This window comes from Lepidochelys kempii, chromosome 14, assembly GCF_965140285.1.
Source record: "Lepidochelys kempii isolate rLepKem1 chromosome 14, rLepKem1.hap1, whole genome shotgun sequence".
NCBI lineage: Eukaryota > Metazoa > Chordata > Testudines > Cheloniidae > Lepidochelys > Lepidochelys kempii.
The window spans coordinates 11,502,759-11,526,984 of record NC_136393.1 but is presented as its reverse complement, the minus strand read 5'-3'; the positions used below and the strand labels follow the sequence as shown (position 1 = coordinate 11,526,984).

The window sequence follows — 24,226 nt, the reverse complement described above, 5'->3', positions numbered from 1 at the left end:
ATGCTCAAATACATTTGTTAGTCTCTAAGGTGCCACAAGTCCTCCTTTTCTTTTTGGGAATACAGACTAACACGGCTGCTACTCTGAAACCTGTTGTTAAAGATTATTATTAAGAGCATAAAATCAAACTATCCCAATGTATAGGAAAGACAGGAAATATGGTAAGAGACCACCTGGGCTTAATCAGGAGATCTTCAACGACATGAAACTAAAAAAAAGTCATACAAAAAGTGGAAATTAGGTCAAATTATGAGGGATGGATTTAAAAAATAAACAACACAATCATGTAGGGACAAAAATTAGAAAGGCCAAGGCACAAAATGAGATCATATTAGCTAGGGACATTAAAGGTAATAAGAAAACATTTTACAAATACATTAGAAGCAAATGGAAGACCAAGGACAGAGTAAGCCTATGACTCAGTGAGGAGGCAAAAACAATATCAGAAAATACAGCAATGGCTGAACTGTTAAATGCTTTTTTTTGCCCTTCAGTTTTCATCAAAAAGGTTAGCAGTGATTGGATAGTGACTAGATAGTGAACATCAGTGTAAATGGGGTAGGATCTGAGGCTAAAATAGAGAAAGAACATGTTAAGAATTACTTAGACATGTGAGATGTCTTTAATTCAGCAGGGCCTGACAAAATCCATCCTAGAATACTTAAGAAACTGGCTGAAGAGATCTGTGAGCCATTAGTAATTATCTCTGAGAACGTGTGGAGGACAGAGAACTGGAAAAGGGCAAACATACTACCTATCAATAAAAAGGGGAATATGGACAACCCAGGGAATTATAGACCAGTCAGGTTAACTTCAGTACCCTGAAAGATAATGGAGGAAATAAAAAAAAAAATTGTGAGCATCTAGAAGATAAAAAGGTGATAAGTAACAGTTCACATGGATTTGTTAAGAACAAATCACGTCAAAGCAACCTAATATCCTTCTTTGACAGCGTAACAATTCTTGTAAATAGGGAGGAAGCAGTAGATGTGATACATCTTGGCTTTAGTATGGGTTCTAATATGGTCTCACATGACCTTCTCATAAGCAAACTAGGGAAATACAGCCTTGATGAACCTAATAGAAGATGGGTGCACAACTGGTTGGAAAACTGTACTCAGAGTAGTTGTCAATGGTTCACAGACGAGCTGGAAGGGCATATCAAGTGGGGTCCCATAGGGATCTGTCCTGGGTCCAGTTCTATTCAGTATATTCATAGATGATTTCGATAATGGCATAGAGAGTACACCTATAAAGTTTGTGAACAATACCAAGCTGGAAGGGGTTGCAAGAGCTTCGGACAACAGGATTAGAAGTCAAAATGATCTTGACACACTGGAGAAATGATCTGAAATGAATTGGATGAAATTCAATAAGGACAAATGCAAAGTACTGCACTTAGGAAGGAATAGTCAACTGCACAAATACAAAATGGGAAATGACTGCCTATGTAGGAGTACTGCAGAAAAGGATCTGGGCATTATAGTGGATCACAAGTTAGTCAAAATGTTAATACTATTACAAAAAAAGCAAACAATATTCTGGGATGTATTAGCAGGGATGTTATTAGCAAGGCAGGAGAAGTAATTTCCCCCCTACTCAGCACTGTTAAGGCCTCAACTGGAGTACGGTGTCTAGTTCTGGGCACAACACTTTGGGAAAGATGTGAACAAACTGGATAAAGTCCAAAGGAGAACAACAAAAAGTATTAAAGATCTAGAAAACATAACCTATGAGGAAAGATTGGGAAAAAAAAGTTTGCTAAGGCCTGGTCTACACTGGGGGGAGGTGGAGCAAGCTAAGTCGGTCTAAGTTACGCAACTGCAGCTATGAAAATAGAGTAGCTGAAGTCAATGTACTTAGAGCTACTTACCGCGGTGTCTTCACTGCGATAGGTCGACTGCTGATGGTCCCCCATCGACTCCGCCTATGCTTCTCGCTCCGATGGAGTACCAGAGTCGATGGGAGAGCGCTTGGCAGTCGATTTATCATATCTTTGCTGGACACGATAAATCAACTGCCACTGGATCGATCGCTCCAGGGATAAGTGTAGACATGCCCTTAGTCTGGAGCTCTCACATCTCCCTGGTGGCGAGTAACGCTTCCTACCATCTTTGTTCCAGTGCTTACCTATCCTTATAGTTAGAATGTTTTTCCTAAAGCTTAATCTGAGTCATATTTCCTTGCAAACTAAGCCAAATATTTCTCGTCCTACCCTTGTTGGACATGGAGAAAATTGATCACTGTCCTTTTTATAACAAAATCATTTATTTGGTGGGATGGACGGTAAGATCTGCATTCCCAAATTTGTATATTTCTTATATTTGGATACAGATTGAGTAACCTTGATATTTGCTTCCGAGAGAAAGAGCATGTGCAGGGAGAGGAGGAGATAAACGTGGGCTGTTTGTATTCAAAGTCTTTGCACAAAGTACAGCCTTAACATCTAGGTATTAAATAATTCAGTAAAATATTATTATTGGAGTGAGTTTAACAAAGGGATGATGATCTGTTTCTAATACCTTGGTGTACAGCCTGCTTTAACTATGTAATCCCAGATGAATGCAGCAGCACTTAAATGAACACTATAAATGTACATTTTTCCATTCTATTTAGAAACATAACAGCTGAGGCATTTATTAGCAAAACTTCCACTCTATTTGCAGATTCTTAAATAGAATATTAGAGAAACCAAATTTTAATTTTCATGTCTATAATTTCTTAATATAATTACTATAGAATACGATTAGGTACTTTGAGATCTTTCAGTTTTAATTAAAAAGCTAATAACTTGAAAAACTATAAATACTGAAGTAGAGGGGCTAATGCTCAAGACAGTTAATCCTTTATTTGTCACTTACTAAAGACCCTTTTACTGGAAGGCTACATTTTATACTGATGTTGTGAGGCCTCTCCTCACTGGAAGATGATAATACCTCACACAAGCAAAACAGGATTCAGCAAAACACTTAAGCATGTGCTTAACTGCACATGCTTTGCTGAACTGGGGCTTTAAAAAAGACTTTACAAGACACAATTTTGGCATATTAAATTCTCTCTTTTCATCAATCTCACTCTATATTTTCTCTTCTTCTCCCCTCATGCCAACTCCCACAGCCATTCCCCACCCTGACTACATAATGGTATTTGCAGTAAAGTGTACTAGCTTTTTTCTGCCCCCTAACCAAACATATCCACATTGCCATTAGGGAGTTGCTGAAGCCTGTTGGTTGTGAATCCTGAGAGCTACCTGTTGAAAATCTGCTACCATATTGAAGGGACAAGTTGGGGTCATGCAGCTGGTTATGATGGAGTTTCCACCTTTGCCTGAGATTACGTATCCTTGCAGTTCATACAAATACTGCTTAAGAGCAATATGTTTTATTTTCCAATAGACACGATTGTACCAAATGGACAAGTGCCCTGGAGAAGAATATATCCAGAGTTCTTTACAGCATCTGCATGTCAACACTCACTTCTGCTAGTTAAACTATTATACTACCGTGGTCCTCGAACCTTCCTGTACATCATGCCTTGTAGGGTGAATTCCTGCAGGAGGGGTTGAAAGACGAGGCTGAAGGACTGTTGGTATAGGTTTCGGGTACAAACATTTTCAGCAAATGCACTTATCAGAAGTTTGTTTGGTAGTGGCTATGAGTAGAAGTGGATGAAATATTTCATACTGACAACATTTTGTTATTCAAAATTAAAAAGGAGAGGAAAATGTTGATGAATTCTTCCCCCAAATTTCCCCCCCTTTTTCAACTAATTGGTTGAACATTTTCAAAATTGACATTTCAAATTTTGAAAAAGAAATTCAGGATAAATTTTCCCAAAATGTTCCCATTATTATTGGTATTATTTTGGACCAGTGCTAATAATGAGAAAGACGGAAAGTTGTTTAAGTGGGAAAAGAAAATAATAAATCTCCAACCTCTTCCAGCTCCTCGTTGAGGTCCTGATCGAGCAAAGCACTTACAAGTATGCTTAATTTTAAGCACATGAGTAATCCCATTGACTTCAATGGAATTGCTCATGTGCTTAATCTTCAGCATGTGCTTCTGAATCAGGGTCAGGGAGCACACCCTGTTGCACAGGCTAACAGGGAAGAATATTTGGGATATGGTTATTCCATCCTGGAGTAATAGAACCAGTGCCTCAGCTAAGAGTTCCATCTGCATGGAATATACAAACTTTGCCAAGCGAGACATATAGATGTATCGGCATACACTATTTCCACCAATACTTATTCATTAGCCAATAGAAATAATAAGCCTACAAATAGAAGAAAATATTTTATTTAAATACTCTGGGCCTGATTCTGAGCTTAGTCAAAACAGTGTAGATCCACTGGCTTTAATGGTGTTACTCCTGATTTACAATGATATAAATAAAAAAAGACTCAGATCCATCTGTTCAATGTTATTTGGGGTGGTGATGGTTTTAAATTTTCTAAAATAAGACAACTTGCTGAACACACAGAAAACTGACTGGTAATTTAGTTATGCTGATGTCTGCACAAATGAATGAGACTGTGCCTGGTTTCGGAGGGGAAGAAAAACAATTTGTATTTTAAATTGCAATCAAAAGGTAACACCATGCCAGATTAAAAATAATAATAAAAATAAATAAATGGGATTCCATTAAAGCCAGTTTGAAAAAAGGACATCTGAATTGTTAATTTACATTATCTCTTACTAAGGAAAATGTAAAATAGCATACCTGAGCATCATCTTAGCACTCAGCGATTTACCTTAAGGAAACCATTTATTCCTCCTGGCATTTTTGAGGAGTAACTTGATGATGAGTCTCCTAAAAGGCACTCAGAGGAAACACTAGTTTCTACAGTCTGTTCAAATTGTTTAATGTTTGTCAGACTCCAATTGCATGTGAAGGATACATCATGAGTAATGGATTTCTACAGCTATTTACACATTGGCAAGGCTGTACAGCCATTACATGACGCAATTTATTGCATTGCATTATGTATGAGATGATTTTGCAAGCAGATACATAAACACAACCGGGAGGGCCAGGGGGGTTGCACAAGAAAGCAATTTCTTTTATTGTCCAATATACAACAGTTAGTAATAATTTGGAAAACTTTCAAACATCTATGTTGGCAGATTCTTGGAGCTGCAATGCTGAAATGAGTTATTTACTGCCTCATTTAGAACATGCTAGCATTACTGTGGATCTACCAGTCTCTCCAGTGGAATTAGCTTATAGCCAAGACAGGGAAACTGAATAGTAGTTTCTATTTGCACTGTTGTTGTAGCTGTGTTGATCCCAGGATATTAAAGAGAGAAGGTGAGTGAGGTAATATCTTTATTATTGGGCCAACTTCTGTTGGTGAAAGAGACAAGCTTTTGAACTTACTTAGAACTCTTCTTTAGGTCTGGGAAATGGACTCAGAATATCAAAGCTAATAGGTATTCCACAAGGTGGAATACATTGTTCAGCATAAGTAGTTAGTACATATTGCTAAAGACCTAGGGTAGTTAACACCTCTGCAGTCATGGGGGGGGGGGGGGAAGGTGGTTACTGGGTTACAGATTGTTGTAATAAACAATAAATCCCAAGTCTCTACTGAGTTCATGGTTTTTAGTGTCTAGCAAAGTTATCATTTTAAGCTCCCAGGCTCATCTTTTGAAGGTGTTATGCAGGAGCTTAGGGACTTATCCTCAAAGGAGCTATATACTTTCAACACCCATTGATTTAGTAAGTCTTGAGAGTGCTTGAGAGCCAGAGGTGGCTAGAGATGAAGATAGGTACCGAGTATAATTTATAGAAGTGCCTAAGTGAGTTAGGTGTCTAACTCCTATTGACCTTCAATGGGAATTAGGTGCCTAACCCATTGACATCAGTAGGACTGGTGTAAGTAACCACTCGTCAGTGTGCATAAGGATGGTCCATAGGCTGGCCCTTGAGTAGGACTAGTTTCAAAGTAAAATACTATTCAAAGTGAGTAAGGGTAGCAGAATCTAGCCTTCTGTCAATAATACAGGTTACCTCTCTGGAGCTGTAAAGCAAGTGAAGTGGAGAACATCAATGAAACCCTGTGCTTTGTCATAATGTCTAAGATATTTTCACTGATAAATGAGCAGTGCTCTAAAACCGACGTGCACGGGACATATCACAATGACACACCGGAGTAACCATGAAACACTATTTTGAATTCTATCCAAACTGTAAACTTAACAGAACTGATACAAAACTTTAGGCTCTATGGAGGAAAGAAATTCAGAGCGCTATTTGTTTTGTCAAAATGTGAATCCAGGCTAACAAAAGGTGCCAGATCAACAGCACTTGAGCTGGCAGTACTGAAATACAACGGCAGAACAAGGAACTAAGGTATCATCACAGGGAGTATTTCTTGGCTGAAAAAAAGAGAAAGATGTCTGGGTAACTGTAGCCACTAGAGAGTGACGTGCACAAAAGGTGAGGGGGTGTGACACTATATTCACAAGAGGGCAGTAATGAACACAGACAGTAGCCACAATGTTACATTTATTCTACATGAAGCCACAGAGTTCATGACGTGAGTGCAAGATGCCATGCTCTCAGCCCATGGCCTTTAGCACTGCTCTACCTATACTTAGTGTATCAGTAGGGTATAAGTGCTTCACTTAGGCCTGGTCTATGCTGGGGGGTGGGGTGGGGATCGATCTAAGATACGCAACTTCAGCTACGAGAATAGCATAGCTGAAGTCAACGTATCTTAGATTGACCTAGAATCACTTACTTTGCATCCTCGCGGCGTGGGATCGACGGCTGCCGCTCCCCCATCGACTCTGCTTCCGCCTCTCGCCCTTGTGGAGTTCTGGAGTCAACAGCAGACCGACCGGGGGTCGATTTATCACGGCTACACTAGACGCGATAAATCGCTCCCCGATAGATAGATCACTACCAATCCAGCGGGTAGTGTATAAGTGCTTCACTACTAGAGTAATCAGAGGGTAGTGCTGGTAGGACTCCTACCTCTGATGCAATACCATAATGGCAGTCAGGGAGGAGAATAGAAACTGCAAGCTTCTGCTGATACAACAGAAGGCTTGGTACATTAGGAGGGGTGGGGGGTGGGTCTAAATTGCTCAGGAAAAGAAATCACCAGAATCCCTCAGGACGATGGTATTAGACAAGGAGTGTTTAATCCGTACCCCTGAAAGCTTAAAGTTTCCATCCGATAGAATCTGGGTCATGACTTACCTTTGTAGGATCTGTTGGATACCAAAAAATATTATATGTCCAAAATGATGGCAACTGGGAGTGATGGAGCTCAAATAAATGTCTCGTGTGGAGGAATGTTGTTATTGGACATGCGTTCAAGGTTAATCTCCGTGCTAATAAATTACCACTGCACTGACAAGTTAGCTTTTGTGCTGCCAATGCAGTTCCTCACCTACAAGAATATCAGACAACAATGAGAGTCCATGATTTTTACATCTCTCAAATGTGATAAACTGAAAGAGATTAAGGATTCCTTAGATGAGCCATCACCGGGAATAAACAGTGAGGAGTACAGCACAGTGCAAACTGTAGTTAAATATTTGGACCCTACTTATTTTTGCATGTGTGTTCTGATGTGAAAAACGGGGGGTTTTGAAAGAGGTTGTCTGAAACAGATTTTGTAGGGATGACATATGTGCTTATAGGTATCTTGTTTTTCACAAGCAGGAACTGGACTTATAATTGCACAGGTGTTAGTACATCAGTGTTTGTCAGTTCTGAAGAAAACTACAGATGATCACTGTCTTGGGGCAGACGTGAAAACTAATGAAGTGTGAGAGACCAAGCTGCTTTTTACTTTACCAATTTTACACCAGATGAGAGAAATATCAAGTCATTCATGGTTTTCTAGCTGTTGCATAGTTCATTTAAAATGTAAGTTCCCAGAAAAAAAGTATTGTATTGTCCTGGATATTTATGGTGTACAGTTCTTAAAATAAGACTATTTTAATACTTAGCACTTATACAGTGTACCACTTTACAATAATTAATCTTTACTAAGTCTCTGGAATGCAGATAAATATTATTTTGATTTTACATATGGACAAACTAAGGCAGGGAGATGAAGTGACTTGCCCAAGGCCTCCCAACCAGTCGGCAGCAAGCCAAAATTAGAACTCAGGACCTTCTGACTCCCAGTCTCAAAAGTATTTCTCCAGTCTACACTGCGTCCCATAAGAAGATGCAAATTCAGAATCTCCTTGCTCTCCCTAAAGATCCTGGGTTCATATCTCAGTGGTTTATTGGTCCTGTTTATTCCAAAATAATATTTCAGAGTGGAGTAATAGCCAGCAAAAAAACCTGCTCAACCATTGCTGACAGGAAAAGCTAACACAAAAATGCTGACTTGATATCCACTTATTTATGTCTGAAATAAGCCCTGCATCCTAGATGCCAGGAAGTCCCTCATCTCTCATGCAGATGAGAACTTCCCCTAATATACTTACATAATACTGTGCCTTGAGGGGAATTTGTTAATTTTAGGTAGTCTTCATATTACATGCTGGAGCATGAGGATTGATTGCCCTTGTAATTTTTTTATCTAAACTCTGAAGGGCTGCATATGCTGTCCATAAAGTGTCCAAATCAATCATTATGACTCAAGAGTAGAGGTAATTGAGAGAGAAGTTGATAGTAAAGCTTTATTCTCATTCCCAGAAGTCAGAACACCAGGAAAGGATAAAAGACCACAACAAAGGTTTCCAAATATATTCTGACCTATCGCAACTTTCAAACTTTGGTGCCTACGGTTAGGTACTTAAATAAGTGGTATGATTTTCAGAGTTACTGAACAACTGCAGCTTCCATTGACCTCGGTGGGAGTGCCAGGCACTCAGTACCTGGGAAATCAGGCCACTTATTTAGGCGTACCCAAGTTTGACAATATTGGTTTTAACTTTATTTGTGCATCTGTTTACCCAACTGCACAAAGGATATGATGTTTCCCTATCTCATGGGTTGTTCTGAGTCTTAGGGTATGTCTACATGGCAGTCCCAGGATGTGATGCTGCTCATGTTGACATAACCAAGCTAGGTATGATCTAGCTAGTTTGGGTACCAACAGAAGTGAAGCTGTGACAATGAGCCTTTCAGTATCAGCAATTACCCATAGTTCTGGGCAGGCTTGTAAAGCCTATGCTGCCGCAGCTTCATTACTCCAGTACCCACGTTAGTTAGATAAAGTTAGCTCGGGAATGTTTGCACAAGCTGCAATCACATCCTGGGACGGTAGTGCACACATACCCTTAGACTCCAGTCTTATGCTGAGAACTGCAAGAAGACCATGTAGCCTTCTGGACGGGCACTGACTTCAAAGAGTCTCTGCCCACATGGTTCTCTGTGTAGGATCATGCAATGTTTGTAAAATGCTTTGAGATTTTCAGACTTAAAATAATTGACTGCATAAAATAATTGACGGTTTCATAATTAGGATTATACAACTCCTGTAAAGTATACATATGTAAATCTCTGATTATACTTTCAGCCCATTGAGGCTCGTCACAATGGTTCAGTAATTGGAAAAAGTTTATTGTTAAAAGATTTCTGTGTTTTAAACATTATAGTATTTCGAACCACAAAATGAATTAGGCCCAAATAAATTGTTGTTTAAATTAGCAGTATCCACTCTCTATGATTTTTGTATTAGTATCATTAATTTTAAATACTACTTTCTGCTCGTAGATACATAACAATAAAAACTGATAGTCCTTCATTAAAACGTTGAGTAGAAAATAGATTGCTTTCATTTTTGCAACTCATTGTAATGTGTGACTTTCAGTGGGTTTCCTCGTCTTTATCTTCTCTTTTATAATGGTCCTGATAATTATTTTTTTTTATTACTTCATAAGGTGAACAAAAAATTTTCAATTGCTCAGAAAAGCCACAGTGTAGCTGCATTAAGAATCTATGAGTTTGGCAATTATTCCATTTCCCTGTAGAATGTTATATGGGACACACATTCCTCTAATATAGTAGCCCCCATCTGTGCTGCTACAATTAAGGATCAATAATTGTTTCCATTATCAAGCCTATTTTCAGAGACTGGTAACTAGGATTCCATTCTAGGAGATTGTGGGGGCAGATCCCTGAATCCATACAGCTCCAATGAAATAATGAGTGCAAAATATTATCATCATCATTAGTAGCATTATCATGATTAATCTTATCACCATGGTTTTGGTATGAAGGATTGATGGTCTGTCTGTATTAATGTTTGGTGTTGTAAATGCAGCTTTTCGCTCAGTTCTTCGGTCATATTGATTGTTATTTGCAGCTACAAACTGCATCTAAGTAAAAAAATGTGGGACTCTGTTTATAGTCTGTAATAGTAAAGAGTCTCCTTCTGACTAATGGCATGTTATGCCATCACAGTAGCACATTATATATACTCTCTGATGACTGCAAGTTTGCAGAGGATGTTACTCCTGCCATTTGTGGTGAGATTCTTTTTTAAAAGACGTTTGTATTGACAAATCATAGATGGCTGGAGAGCACACATTTGAGGTGGGCTGGACAAGTGATAAAAATAGGGGAAGAATGACCTAGCAAAGAAAGCATAGGAGGAAGAGAACAGGAAGAAAAGACATGGAAGACCGAGGATATGATGGAAAGACTCTGTCAAGAGAAGCTGGAAGAAAACAGGACTGGAACCCCAAGAGCTACAAACCCATGCCATGGACCGTAATGAGTAGTGAAGAACCGTGGACAGCTCCGATCACATGTAAATAGGAAAAGGAATCAAGAAGTGAAGTGTTGGCAAATTAACTAGAGAGTGTTTGAAGGTATTGGGGTTTAAGGTGACGGTGGGAATCCTTTGCAGAACTTATACTTGCAGATAAATGAAACACCGAAGAAGAGACATATCTCCTGAGAAGGGTAGGAAGCTGAGACACTGCTTCCTTCCTCATGCATCTTTTTCATCTACCTGTTATGTGCTGTTGCAACCCAGGCTGCCTGCTTCTTGGAGATGATCTGTCTCTCTTCAAACATTTTTGTACAGAGCCCAGCACAATGTGGTCCTGATCCCTGACTCTGGTGCTTAGAAACTACCTTGATATAAATAATTATCAGTAAGTAATGTCTGTGGGCCGCAATCTCCCAGTGACCTTGGTCTTGCATTTGGCTGTGAGATTTCCTTTATAAAATGTTTGGTTTATACACTAACGTAAACATCACAGGCATACTATAGAACCTCTGAACACTAGAATACTAATTGATTTACCATATCTATCAAGGCACTCCTCTCTGCTTCAGTGCTGATGAAGAGCAGGTATAATATTGCAGCAGAGTGTACGGTGGGACACATTAAGGAATGGAAAGACAGTGTTCTCATACCAAGCTGTGACTTCAAGGACTTGAAAAAACAGAAGGAATTTTACAGTAAATCAAAATGGCCAGTGTGTTGAAATTTCAGCTTTCCTCTCTCGGGTCCTGATTCAAGAAAGCACTTATGCATCTGCTAAGGTCTCACTGATTTCAGGACAACTTAAGTACATGTTTAAAACTTATGCACATGCTTAAGTGTTTTCTTGAAGAGGGGCCTCCAACATTCGGGAAGAAGATTATTTTACTTCTTGTTTTTCAATGACTATTGAATTGATCACTGCATTGGTTTACCCCCTGATTTTTCCTGCCTACAGCTGATAGTCTTAGAAGCTTGAAGCAACCACTTGGCAATCAAAAGATTTAATATTTGCCAAGGTTTAAGAAACGCACCCTCAATCTGACAAAAAGTACAATAGTGTTTTAAAACTATGCTCATTATCAATGATATATTTGCACAAATTTTCTCTTGTATACAAAACCATAGCTGACCACTGCTGCATTTAGATAGCAACTTGATGTGTGAGCAGCAAGCCACTCTTGGGCATGAGTTATGGTGTAATAATTCACACCTTGTGCATTGTTAGAATGAGGCTGAAGGCCAAGTGCTGTTAAATGCAGCAGGTGCTGTTAAATGCTCTATAGCTCACAGGCTGGAGTGACTGACTGGGATTATAAAATAGCCTTATGCAAATATACTTCAAAAGTGACAGCACAAATGACGAGGAATAATTGGGGGCAGCTCCTGAAATTTGTCACAGCTCCATAATGGACAATTTAAAGCAGCTAAGGATCTGCTCCATGATTTCTAAACAGTTATTTATTTTTACACCCCAAAATTTTAAATTTAATGGGAAAAAATCAAATACAAATATCTCTGAAATAGTTATTTTTATTCAGTTTCCTTCTATCTTCCTACCTATCAGGATCTACAGATGAACTCCCACTGGGCTCATCAGGATGGGTTCACAGCCCAAGTCCCTACAGGAGCAGTGTCCTCCTGGGTCCCCCTAGTTCTCTTATACCCAAATGTCCCTGGGAATCCCAGAGTGATGCTTGCTTGAGTTAGGTTATTAGTATTATCCCATTTTACAGAATGGGGAAAGCTGATGCATAGAGTCAACATGTACAAAAGCAGCCTCTTATTTTGTGTTCCTAACACCACACACTTGGCCTGATTTTCAGAATGGCCATGACCAATCACTGAAACAGATGCCATGCGGTTCTGCAGGTGGTTATTGGCTCTGAAAACCAGGACCATATTGTTTTGCATTATTCAGCATTTCAAATCTGTGATTTAATGGCCAGTATATAATTTGAAAATTGAACCAACCTTCTTTGGAATGAGACATGGTGATAGATCCATGCACATCCTTACTGTTATAAACCCGTTTCAATTACCAACCGATTATAAGGGCTCCCAATAGAGAGGGCCCAGTGGTTACCATAGAAAAGAGGAAATTGCTGAGTGCTCATTATCAAAGTGAGGCTGGGAAATGAGCTCAGTTCTTATGAAGCACTAAATCAACTTCAGATTGGATGGATGTGCTGGGGAAGCAGAGAACCTGGTGTGATCAAATGAACTGAATGGCTGCTAGGTGCCAATTTACAACAATGCTATAAACAGCTGATTTGATTTTTTTCCCCCCTCTTAGGAGATTAGTATTTAAGATGCAACTGGATATTTAATATTCTCCAGAACACTCGCTTGAAAAAGGCCTACGAGCTGAAATGTTGAGAATATACCTCTAAACAATGGCATTCTTTATGAGCTTATTTTCTAGTCTTTTTAAAAAGTTGTGCAACTGATGCATTGCAGATTTTATAAAGAAATTAGTACAGAACATCCTGTTGTCCATTTCCGTAGTCATCATCTGGCCCAACCCTGCAAAATGATAGTACCCTTGACTTCCATTGTAGTCAGATTGTTTTTCTGTCATGAACAAACAAAGTCCCCATTTCAAACAGTATATAGCTCACAATTGTTTTATTGTATTTACTTGGCTAGGATTTTTCACAGCAACCTAAGGAAGTTAGGGATCTAGATTCCACTGAAATTGCCCAGGATTGAGCATCTATCTCACTCCTTTGCACATCCCATCCTTTCTGGATGGGCTCAAACAAGCCTAAGAACCAAAAAGGAGCTGACTTTAGCTTATTGTTTTTCAGGGATATGGCAATATCTATATTAAACTTAGTCATATCATATTACAGTGATGACACTAATTAAGGCTCAGGGCCTGCAAATGCTTATGCAACTTAGTAGGACTGAGTGAGGTTTCTCATGCACATGTAATAGAATATACATCCTCTAGAAACATCAGATGGATAAACGTTGTAGGCTGTCCAATAGTGAATGTCAAAATCCCCAGACAGAAGCTTGTCTGAATTCAGCAGTCTCTGTGAGACTCAAAAAAGATCTCTCAACATGAAAAAAGAAAAGTCACTTGCCATGAGGATTGATTTCACAATGTCCCTATCGCCCTTCAGTAGGGTACTACTTCAGCCTGCTACTCCCGTAGGTCTTGACCTCTGGATCTGACAGCTGAGTTTCTCCTAAGACTAACATTAAGAAAGACAACATTGGCATGGAGGGCTGAATAACAATTTAAAAGCAGGACTCCCCTTTACCCCATAATATTGCTGCTCTGCTCATCCTCCGTCTTATCTAGCAGTCGAGCTGGCAAACTTATCACAAAAATCCTACAAAGCAAACTGGTGCAGTCTTGCCACACTACCCTGTTCGTCAAGTAGGCATTTTCGATGGTATGTAATTTACCTCCTTAACCAAGAACTAGCTCTGTCCGTACGTGATATAATTTTGCCACAACATTTTTCTTTTTTGTTGAATTAATCTGAAACCACAATCAGAAGCATGGGGACTCAGTCAAGCATCCATAATTAAATGCAACAGTAGCCATGTGGCTATGTCCCAGCACAACAATTTGGAAGTTAATGGATGTTCTGCTATGGGCAATTACAATATATCTGTATTGGTGTAATGCCTGGAAGATACTTTTCCTGGGGAAAAGTGAAATTCCAAGACTCCATTCAGAACACCCCACACCTCGAAGTATGGCCCCAGTGTCCCACCAACCAAACCCACTCCACACAAGCTTTTTTTGCGTTTGCATTGGCTTTACCTTTTGTTACTGGCCCAAACAAATTAAAATATGGGCTACTGTATGTGTCAGGGGAGGGGGGGGGAATCATTAAGGTCTGATGATCTTAGTTATACTTAGTATTTTCCTAATCACTTTAGGTTACCAGTCAAAAAAAAGGTTGAATAAATATTTGAAGAGCCCCTTAAAAACTAGTTACATGTTGTCAGAAAAATAAAAAATAAAAAAAAGGGAAGGGTAAACACTTTTAAATCCCTCCTGGCCAGAGGAAAAAACCCTTTCACCTGTAAGAAGCTAAAGATAACCTCGCTGGCACCTGACCAAAATGACCAATGAGGAGACAAGATACTTTCAAAGCTGGAGGGGAGGGGGGAACAAAGGGTTCTCTCTGTCTGTGTGTTTTTTCTTTTGCTGGGACCAGAACAGAAATGCAGGTCAGAACTCCTGTAAAGGGTTAATAAGCAATCTAGTTAGAGATGTGTTAGATTCTGTTTTGTTTAAATGGCTGATAAAATAAGCTGTGCTGAATGGAATGTATATTCCGGTTTTTGTGTCTTTTTGTAACTTAAGGTTTTGCCTAGAGGGATTCTCTATGTTTTGAATCTGATTACCCTGTAAGGTATTTACCATCCTGATTTTACAGAGGTGATTCTTTTACTTTTTTTCTTCATTTAAAATTCTTCTTTTAAGAACCTGATTGCTTTTTCATTGTTCTAAAGATCCAAGGGTTTGGGTCTGTGTTTACCTATGCAGATTGGTGAGGATTTTTATCAAGCCTTCCCCAGGAAAGGGGGTGTAGGGCTTGGGGGTATTTTGGGGGGAAAGATGTTTCCAAGTGGGCTCTTTCCCTGTTATACTTGTTAGATGCTTGGTGGTGGCAGCAATAAAGTCCAGGGACAAAAGGTAAAATAGTTTGTACCTTGGGGAAGTTTTAACCTAAGCTGGTAAAAATAAGCTTAGGGGGGTTTTCATGCAGGTCCCCACATCTGTACCTTAGAGTTCAGAGTGGGAAAGGAACCTTGACACCTATAAAGGCATAAACTTAAAAAAAAACAAACCTACCTACTTCTCTGTAGACATTTATACCAGGTTTATTGCTGTAGTATCTGAAAACAATGAAGTCCACATTGAGTGCCTGAATCAACCTGTTAAAATGAATCAAATCTCTTCAAACAAATCAGGTTGTTAAAATGTTTTCTGTGTAACCAGAGCCTGGTGATTAATTATTTAGAGAAAACTTTAGATGACTGAATAACATGATACAAATGTTGAGATTAAAAATAGCTGCTTCTATTCTTTCCTGTTATCCAAAAGATATTAAATTCTTCTCCTCCTTTGGTGGGCGAAATGCATCCACTACAAATATTTTTCCTTTGCTAACCTTTAACCCCATGTGCTTTTCAAGAGGGGTGCAACAGACATTTAAGGGCTCTGTCTACACTACAAAGATAGGTCGCCTTACAGCCACCACATTAATTACTGCAGTGACTGATGTCCGCATTGCCCTCCTTCTGTTGGTAGTGTATGTCCTTACTAGGAGTGCTTCCATCGACTGAAGCCAGGGCATGCAGCCCCCTACCGGGAGCCCAGCTGCCTCTTCGAGCTTTTCTCTCTTTTAACCTCCCAGCTGGGAGCAGCGGGGCAGCCACCCAGGGCTTCTTGCCTCTGACGGGGAGATCTGCACCTGGAGTCAAGATAGCTGCCGTGCTCCTGAGGGGGAGCAGGGGGAGAGCAGGCCTCACTGCGGACAGTGGGGAACCTGGGCAGCAGCCCATGAGCCGGCTTTCTTGACAAGGATGACAGCTAACAGCCAATGTAAGGAACGCAGTGTCTATACAGACACTGCATCACCCTAACTACACCACTATAAACCCTACACCTCTCATTGAGATGGTTTTATTATGTCAGCACAGTAGGGGACTTACATCGGCGGGAGGAGCATTTCAGTGTGTACACCTCCACTCGTTTGTCAACAAAAACTGCCGTTTGTCAACAAAACTGTAGCATAGGCAAGGCCTAAGACTGTCTTTGAAGTAATAACATTGTGTTCGCACTTATATTTGAACAATACAAGTCAGCAGTTTTTGTTTTTATCCTTTGCTTTTGGGTTTTCAGTTCACGGTCTGGGGGAAAATGCCTTGTTGAGTTTAAGTGTCACTCTGCTACACTGTGATAGCAGACACATTAGCTAACCCTGTGATTGATCTCATTCGACATGATGTGTCATAGCACGGATACACTAGCCTGGAAATTCAAGCAGGACTTCTGAATGGTGGAAGCGGCTTTTGTTCCCACCACCCTCCTGTTTAAAAAAAAACAAATAAAAAATCACCAAGCCAAGAAAGGTCAAGACTACACCCAGGAAGAGTTGTAGATGTTTGGCAACTCGTTTTATTCCCACATTCAGGCCATCGCTAAGAAAGAAGACATGCCCTAGAGTAGATGAGGGATGAGGTGGAAATGTTTCAGGGGTAGGATCTGAGCCATGTCCAGGAGGGCTGTGGCTCCTCCCTCCCTTCTGAATATTTGACCCTGGCTCTCCCGGGCCCTGCTTGCCACTACCACCTCCAGGCTGTCCCTGGCTAGCTCTGTTAACTGGGGGGCTCCGCTCTCCGCCCGCTCCATGCCCGAGAAGAGACGGTGCTGGAGGCTTGGCCGCTGTGCGGGGCCGGGGCCTCCACCCGCCTGACGTCCGGGCTCCTGCTCATTGTGACGCCGGGCGCTGCCCGGGGGGCGGTCGGGCGGCTGGGCCGGGCGCGCCATGCGCAGGCTGGCAGCTTTCAGCCCCCGGGGCGCCTCCAGCCCCCCGGAGCCGCCTCCCTCGGGCTCCCCGCTCCCTCCCGCCGCCCCTTTCTCCCGCTTCCCTTTGCTGCCGGGGATCGGGGCCGCCCCGCCGCCGCAGCGCATGGCCGGCCAGTTCGGGAGCATCTTGGTCGGCTCCTACCTGGAGATCAAGCGCAGCGATGGGCGCATCCACCCGGCGCTGGTCACGGCGCTGCACCGGGACAGCTCCAGCCTCACCGTGGAGTGGGTCGAGCAGGGGGCCAACAAGGGCAAGAGGGTGGAGCTGCAGCTCGCCTTCGCCCTCAACCCCCACCTGGCCCCCGCCGCGCCCTGCTCCGCCCGAGGCGACCAGAGCCTCCCGGCCGAGCCGGCGGCCACGCCCGCCAAGCTGGAGCTGCCCGGCGGGGACTGCGGGGAGCCGGAGCCCGGCCGGCCCCGCGTGGGGCGCGGCAGCCCCGGCAGGAAATCGCCGTGCGTGCGGCAGGCGGAGCGGCTGCAGGAGCTGCGCCAGAAGCGGCGGCTGCAGCAGCGGGAGCTGCGGGAGCAGCGGGCCCAGCGGGCGGCCGGCTCGCCGCACCCCAACTACGAGGTGATCTGCATGATCCAGGAGTACCGGGGCCGCCTGCCTGGCGGGGCGCTGGGGGGCCCCGAGCCCGGCCCCCGCCAGCACCGGATCCGCGTCTGCGTCCGCAAGCGGCCGCTCAACCCGCGGGAGGCCGGGCTGCAGGACTTCGACGTGGTGACCGTCCCCTGCCGGGGCGTGGTGGTGGTGCACGAAGCCCGGCAGAGGCTGGACCTCAGCCGCTACCTGGAGAGCCAGACCTTCCGCTTCGACCACGCCTTCGACGACAGCGCCCCCAACGAGCTGGTGTACAGGCACACGGCCCAGCCGCTGGTGGAGAGCATCTTCCGCGGCGGCATGGCCACCTGCTTCGCCTACGGCCAGACGGGCAGCGGCAAGACCCACACCATGGTGGGGGACCTCTCAGCCAAGGGCCAGGGCTGCCCCAAGGGCGTCTACAGCCTGGTGGCCCAGGATGTCTTCTGCTGGCTGCAGGAGCCCAGCTACAAGCAACTGGAGCTCCAGGTCTACGGGGCTTTCTTCGAGATCTATGGGGGCAAGGTGTACGACCTGCTCAACTGGAGGAACCGGCTGAAGGTGCTGGAGGACGGCAAGCAGCAGATCCAGGTGGTGGGGCTCCAGGAGGAGGAGGTCAGCTGCGTGGAGGATGTCATGAAGCTCATCGAGATGGGCAACCGGTGCAGGACATCGGGCCAGACCTCTGCCAACACCCACTCCTCCCGCAGTCATGCCATCTTCCAGATCATCCTCCGGAAGAGAGGGAAGCTTCACGGCAAGTTTTCCCTGATTGACTTGGCTGGGAATGAGAGAGGAGCAGACACTGGCAGTGCGGACAGGCGGACGAGGCTGGAAGGGGCTGAGATTAACAAGAGTCTCCTGGTACTCAAGGAATGCATCAGGGCCCTAGGACGCAACAAAGCCCATACCCCGTTCAGGGCTAGCAAACTCACCCAGGTTTTAAGGGACTCGTTCATAGGGGAGAACTCATGCACCTGCATGATCGCCACCATTTCTCCAGGGATGAGATCCTGTGAGCACACGCTCAATACTCTAAGGTACGCCAACAGGGTGAAGGAACTGACCGTAGATCCTAATTTCCTTGGACAGTCACATCCTATCATCACCCAGTTCCCATATCAGCTGGATGACCTGAAGAAACCGTGGACTGTACAGAGCTTGCCTGAGACGGATGAGTTCAAAGTATTTTGTGTACAGAAAGAGGAGGAAGTCTCTCCTCAGTTGTTTACTTTCAATGCCAGAGAGAAAGCCCAGAAGAAAAGAAAAGAGTTGGACGAGAAAGCACTTATAGAGGAGCACCAGGAGTCTCTCCGATGGTTGAAAGTATTCCTGGAAGTGGCTGAAGAAATAGATTATGACGTGGATTTTTATGCTGCACAGTTTGAAGCAGTCCTGGGGCAAAAGATTAGCATTCTGACTGAGATCCAAGATAAAGTGAAATCATTCCGGTCAATCCTATGTAAGGAACAACATGGCGGCAACCAGATCAGTGTGAAGAGATCCCGTGTTCTGTAAATTGAGTGGAAAGATTGTAAACTACTGTAAGATGGCAATTGTTATGATACTGTGGCTCTAGCCACCCAACAACTTGATTGCTTAAAGGATACTTAAAATATGTCTGTGGGAATGTCCTGTTTGTTTTTCTCTTGAACGGCATTTCGGGCTAGCATAAAAACACTCCTGGGATGTCGCCAGATAATTTCTTGCTGCAGACAGCAGAACCATGCAGAGTGTAGGAGCTAATCACTAGGGAAAAGCAGGGAACTCATAGAAAAGAAATCTAATCCATGTGTGCAGGCTTCCCTCGTATCCCTTTAAAATATATATATATTTGTACCTTTCTAGATACTGCCTATTCCCACAGTCTGTCAACCTGTATCAACTTGAGAACAGATTCCCCGGGGAGTTAGGCATTTTGAGTGATTTTTAAAGGTGTTAAAGTGCAAAGCACTGTCGTTTCTATTCTGAGAATGATACTTTTGGAGAATGTGGGTTATTTTGTGCATACATAGCATAAGCAATAAGCATATAGAATATGCCCCTTCTATTTTTTTTCTCTCTCAACTGTGTTCTTGTGAGTCATTTAAAAAAAGAAAAGAAAAACCTCTTCCTTCTCAGAAATCAGGCCAAGGAATAAGATACTGTCCTATGACTGTCCTCTGGGGAGAAATTCAAAATCAAAAGTGATGTGCCTTCAAGGGCTAGAGAGGGAAGCAGGGGATACAGTGCCCTGTATCAAAGGCCTTGAAGAGAGGCAATTTGCCAGACCAAAGGGCCAGAAAAGCTGCATTCACCAAGGTGCCACAAGTACTCCTTTTCTATTCACCAAAGTGCTATCTGATAAGTGCACATTACCATGCTAAAGGCATAAGATGAAAGATAGCCTTAGATTGTTGCATCATCCCTGATGTGAAATACCACAGAAACTGCTCTATGTTGGATAGCAGTTATGCTAATCCTTCTGGTACATATCTACACTTACTTATTTTAGAAATTAATTTGGTTAAATTCCTGAGCAATATACGGCAACAAATAAATATTTGTGAGATTAAAGTGTGTAAATAATACATAATTAATTGATGGCAGTCTCTGCTCTTTTCCTCTTCCTACTTGCCTTTTGATACCATCAACCAGTTTGTCCTATTGCGCATCTGAGGTCCTGGTCCAGAGCCTGTTGAAGTCAATGGAAGAACTCCTGTTGACTTCAATGGCCTTTGGAACAGGCTCAGAAATAGAAGCTGGTGTCTCCAATAGTCTCCTTCATAGTTCAGATGCCATCAGTAATTCTAATGCTCTCTTTCCATTTCTGGTAGAAGATTTGTCCTCTTGTCCCTTTAGCTGTGGGTAGCTGTGTTGAAGGAAGCTGTATCTACAGTGGTGGATTTGTTAGACACAAATGTTTAAATGCTGATTGACTAGTAGTAATACTCAGGACTTTTCATCTTCAAAGCCCTTTTCAAACATTGGTGTATTAGCATCTCGTTTCTTCCAGCACTAATAGCTTATGCAATTACCTCATTCTTCTCTGGATAGCATTATTGGACGTCAAATTAAGAGATGCTGTTCCCAAGAGCAAGTACAAAGCCTGGGAAATGGCAGTTTCCTGTTGAAAAAAGTCTCCGGTATTCCAAAAATAACTTTGGGAGAGGGTGGGGAGTTCCCCCTCCCTTATGGCTCCTTCCTGGGTTTTGTGGAAGAGAAAACTCTTTGAGGTTCCCCATCTGACATCTCCTCTGAATTCATGTATCAGAGGTGATGATGGAGAGGTGGGGTTGAAAGAGATACCAGATCCTAAATCCCACTTAGGCCTGGGTCCCACCTAAATCCAAACTGGAGCTGAACTGCCAGGTAATCTCAAACTGGGAAACTTCCCCTGACCCTCCCCTTTAACTGTGTGTGTGTGAAGAGGAGGGTTCCACAGCATGGAGTGGCTCTGTGAAGAAGCTAATGCAACCTGGAGTCATAATATCTTTTGCACAGATTCCCTTTATGGACTGGGGGTGGGTGATGCTCACTCCCTGTGCTTGTCCCAAATGCTGAATCCAGGCCTATGTTCCTAATGCTGGAGTGCGTGCTAGTGTCCAAGGTGTAAAGCTGTGGAATAAAGTATATTAGCAACACGGTTATGCATTGAGTTGGGCATATTAGAAGTAAAGTTTTAATAAGCTGAAAAAAATTCTAGCAGGACATTATGGTTTGCATCATGGGCATGAAACAGATGGGCATTTTTTTGTTTATACCTACGTCAGCGGTTGGCAACCGTGGGCATGCGGCCCATCATGGTAATCCGCTGGCGTGCCGCGAGACATTTTATTTACGTTGACCATTCGCAGGCACGGCCCCTCACAGCTGTTCACAGTGGCCGCAGTTCGTCATTCCCAGACAAACACCCTGATGGGCCGCGTGCCAAAGGTTGCTGACCCATGACCTACATGATAAGGAGTCTCTCTGGGTCTCAGCTTGGGAAGTGACTCATGAGCACAGTCTGCTGGTTCCTAGGGAACTAGCAAAGTAGTTAATTGAATGAGCATTTGCCATTCGAATCATTATATAATTTATAGATTCACCTTGTTTCTCCCTTCCTGTAATTTGATTATCTTCTCTTCTGTATCGTCTTTTGCTTTAGCAAACTTGCTGCATAATCAGAAATCATTTGATCTTGTATAGAGGTGAGCAAAACTCATCCATTATGGTTTCTGGGGCTCTGTTCAAGCTTTTTCTTTGGTTTTTCTGTATGTGGATTTGCAACAGCAAACTTCACTTTGTGTTTTGGGTTTGAAACTGTGGATTAAGCAGATTTTAAAAACAAACAAAAAAACCCAGCAACAACAAACACACACGTAAATTATTCCGCATTGACTGAAAGTGTTTGCAATTTTTTTTTAGTGCTTTGCAATTTGTGTGTGTGTGTGTGTTTTCGCACTAGGGTTGAGTTTGTAATGAACTCGAAAATCAGGTGAGTTTTACTTGGTTTTAGGTTTGCAGTGCTCTAATGAATGCGGAGCACTTAATGTATTAAGACCAGCCATTTAGTTAAACAACTGAAATACTTTGTTGGATGTGCCTTCTGTTTATAACGGCTTATAGCTGTATGAGCAACCAAAGCTCAAGAGTTGGCCTGCATGGAGCTCACTGTAGGGGCAGAGCCTTTGTCAGCTTCTGGCTACACCATAAATTCCTACCAGTGATCGCTTCACAGATGGAAGCCCTCCTTCTGTGTGAAAGGTTGTCTTTGTCACTTGTCTCTGACTGTGCTCTAATTGCTTATTTTGTTCCACATGCGGAATATTGGAGTCATCTTTTACTCCCAAATATCCTTTTATTTCCCACAACTCTTTCGTCTAATAATCCTGCCTATTAACGTGTGGACTGTTACCAGAATGCAGCCCTGTGGTGACTTTGTCTCTTTTGAAATCCTTTTTAATTCTTATGGTTCTGTGTCTCAGCTGTTGCCATTTCTTCCTCCCTGGAGGAAGACAGGACAGGTCACCCCAACACCCATCACATTCATCAGCTTTCTGTCCATTGAAGAATTAAATTAAAAACCCTGTTTTTTGAAAGTGTCCATGGCTTTGCTCTGTGACCTGGTATCCACCTACTTCCCCAGCCACACCTAGAGCCTCGGCTTGCTTCCTTGATCTGCCTTTGCTGCTCTTTGGGAGTCATTCACTCTCCTGTGCAGTCCCATCTGGAAATTCTCCCTTTCAGCTGCTCAGTCACTTCCGAGCTCCCCCAGTGTTGCCAGCTCTCAAGTCTCTCAATATTTGGTGGTTTTCTTTAATACTGCAGCTCCTGGAGCCACGGTATGTGAAAATCACAGGTTTCCATTTTTTAAGTAACATTGTAGTTGTGGAGAAAAGCCTGAAAACATGAAACATAAATGCTTATAAACCAGAACGCCAATAGAAAAACAAAAACTTTTTTTTTTTTTTTAATAAATCTCATGATTTTGGAGGGACCTGACTTACAATTTTTGAAGTTGGCAGTACTGCTCTCCTTAGCCCGTCCTGGGCTCATTAGTATCTGGTTGACTCTGAAAAGTATTGTCTGGGTAAGAATCAAGAGACAGAGGCTGCCTGGCCCTGGGTGCACATTGAGATCAGGAGGAGGCATAAGTAGCCGACTCCTGAGCAGACCAAAGCAAGGGCCCAACAGAATTGCAGCTCTGACATCCTGGGGCACACAGGAGCTGTTGCTGTTTCTCATGGAAGAATCAGAGCCATGAATTCACCACTCCATCCATCTCAAAACACAGGTATTTGTAACCCACTGGTGAGTGTGTATTACAAGTTCCCCATTTTGTCCTAGCTGCAGAGGAAACGAATCTGTTACAACCCAGATTCTGCTTTTAGTATTGAAGGTGCAGTTCAGGCCCCAATGTGTCAGCCAAGGTGGTGACTGTCACACATTGACTAGTGGGGCTGCTTAATCTGCACACTACAAAGGGTATGCAGCCCCTGTGCACTCAGGAGCTCTGGGAGACCGACTGCCTCCAGTTGCTGCGACTGAGGTGGTGTGTGTCCTCTGCACTGCATGCAATTTGCTCAGTTTAGCACTAAGAAGCTGTGGATTTGTCCCTATGTTCTTTCCTTTTTTACTATCCCAGTATATCTCATCACATTGTTATTATTGTGCTAAAACTTGAGGTCCTTTGTCAGATTTTTCTCTGTTTTTTTGCTCAGGCAAACCCCAAGACAGATGGAATTAATAATAGTTGCAGCCAATAACATATGTTTAGTAATGCACATCAATATTTTTTACTTTCACAGGTGCTAGGATTTTGCATTATAGAGATGTATGATTCTTAAACTAATTTCAACAAAGCCAAGAAAGTGATCTCTATTGGCAATACAATAAAACCACATTTAAGTGAATGACTTTTCATAGC

The 24,226-nt window shown here is 42.6% G+C and overlaps 1 protein-coding gene across 1 annotated transcript; it reads left to right on the top strand.

The window, feature by feature from the left end:
* The first annotated feature begins 17,153 nt into the window (after nt 1–17,153).
* On the top strand, nt 17,154–20,420 carry KIF2B (kinesin family member 2B). The gene has a single exon (XM_073310636.2). It carries the CDS (start codon nt 17,215–17,217, stop codon nt 19,351–19,353), a length of 2,139 nt encoding a protein of 712 aa, XP_073166737.1. The 5' UTR covers nt 17,154–17,214; the 3' UTR covers nt 19,354–20,420.
* The last annotated feature ends 3,806 nt before the right edge of the window (nt 20,421–24,226 follow it).

What these genes read in the sequence shown, in the direction of transcription:
- KIF2B (XM_073310636.2), top strand. Translation starts at nt 17,215, where the DNA reads ATGCGCAGGCTGGCAGCTTTCAGCCCCCGGGGCGCCTCCAGCCCCCCG.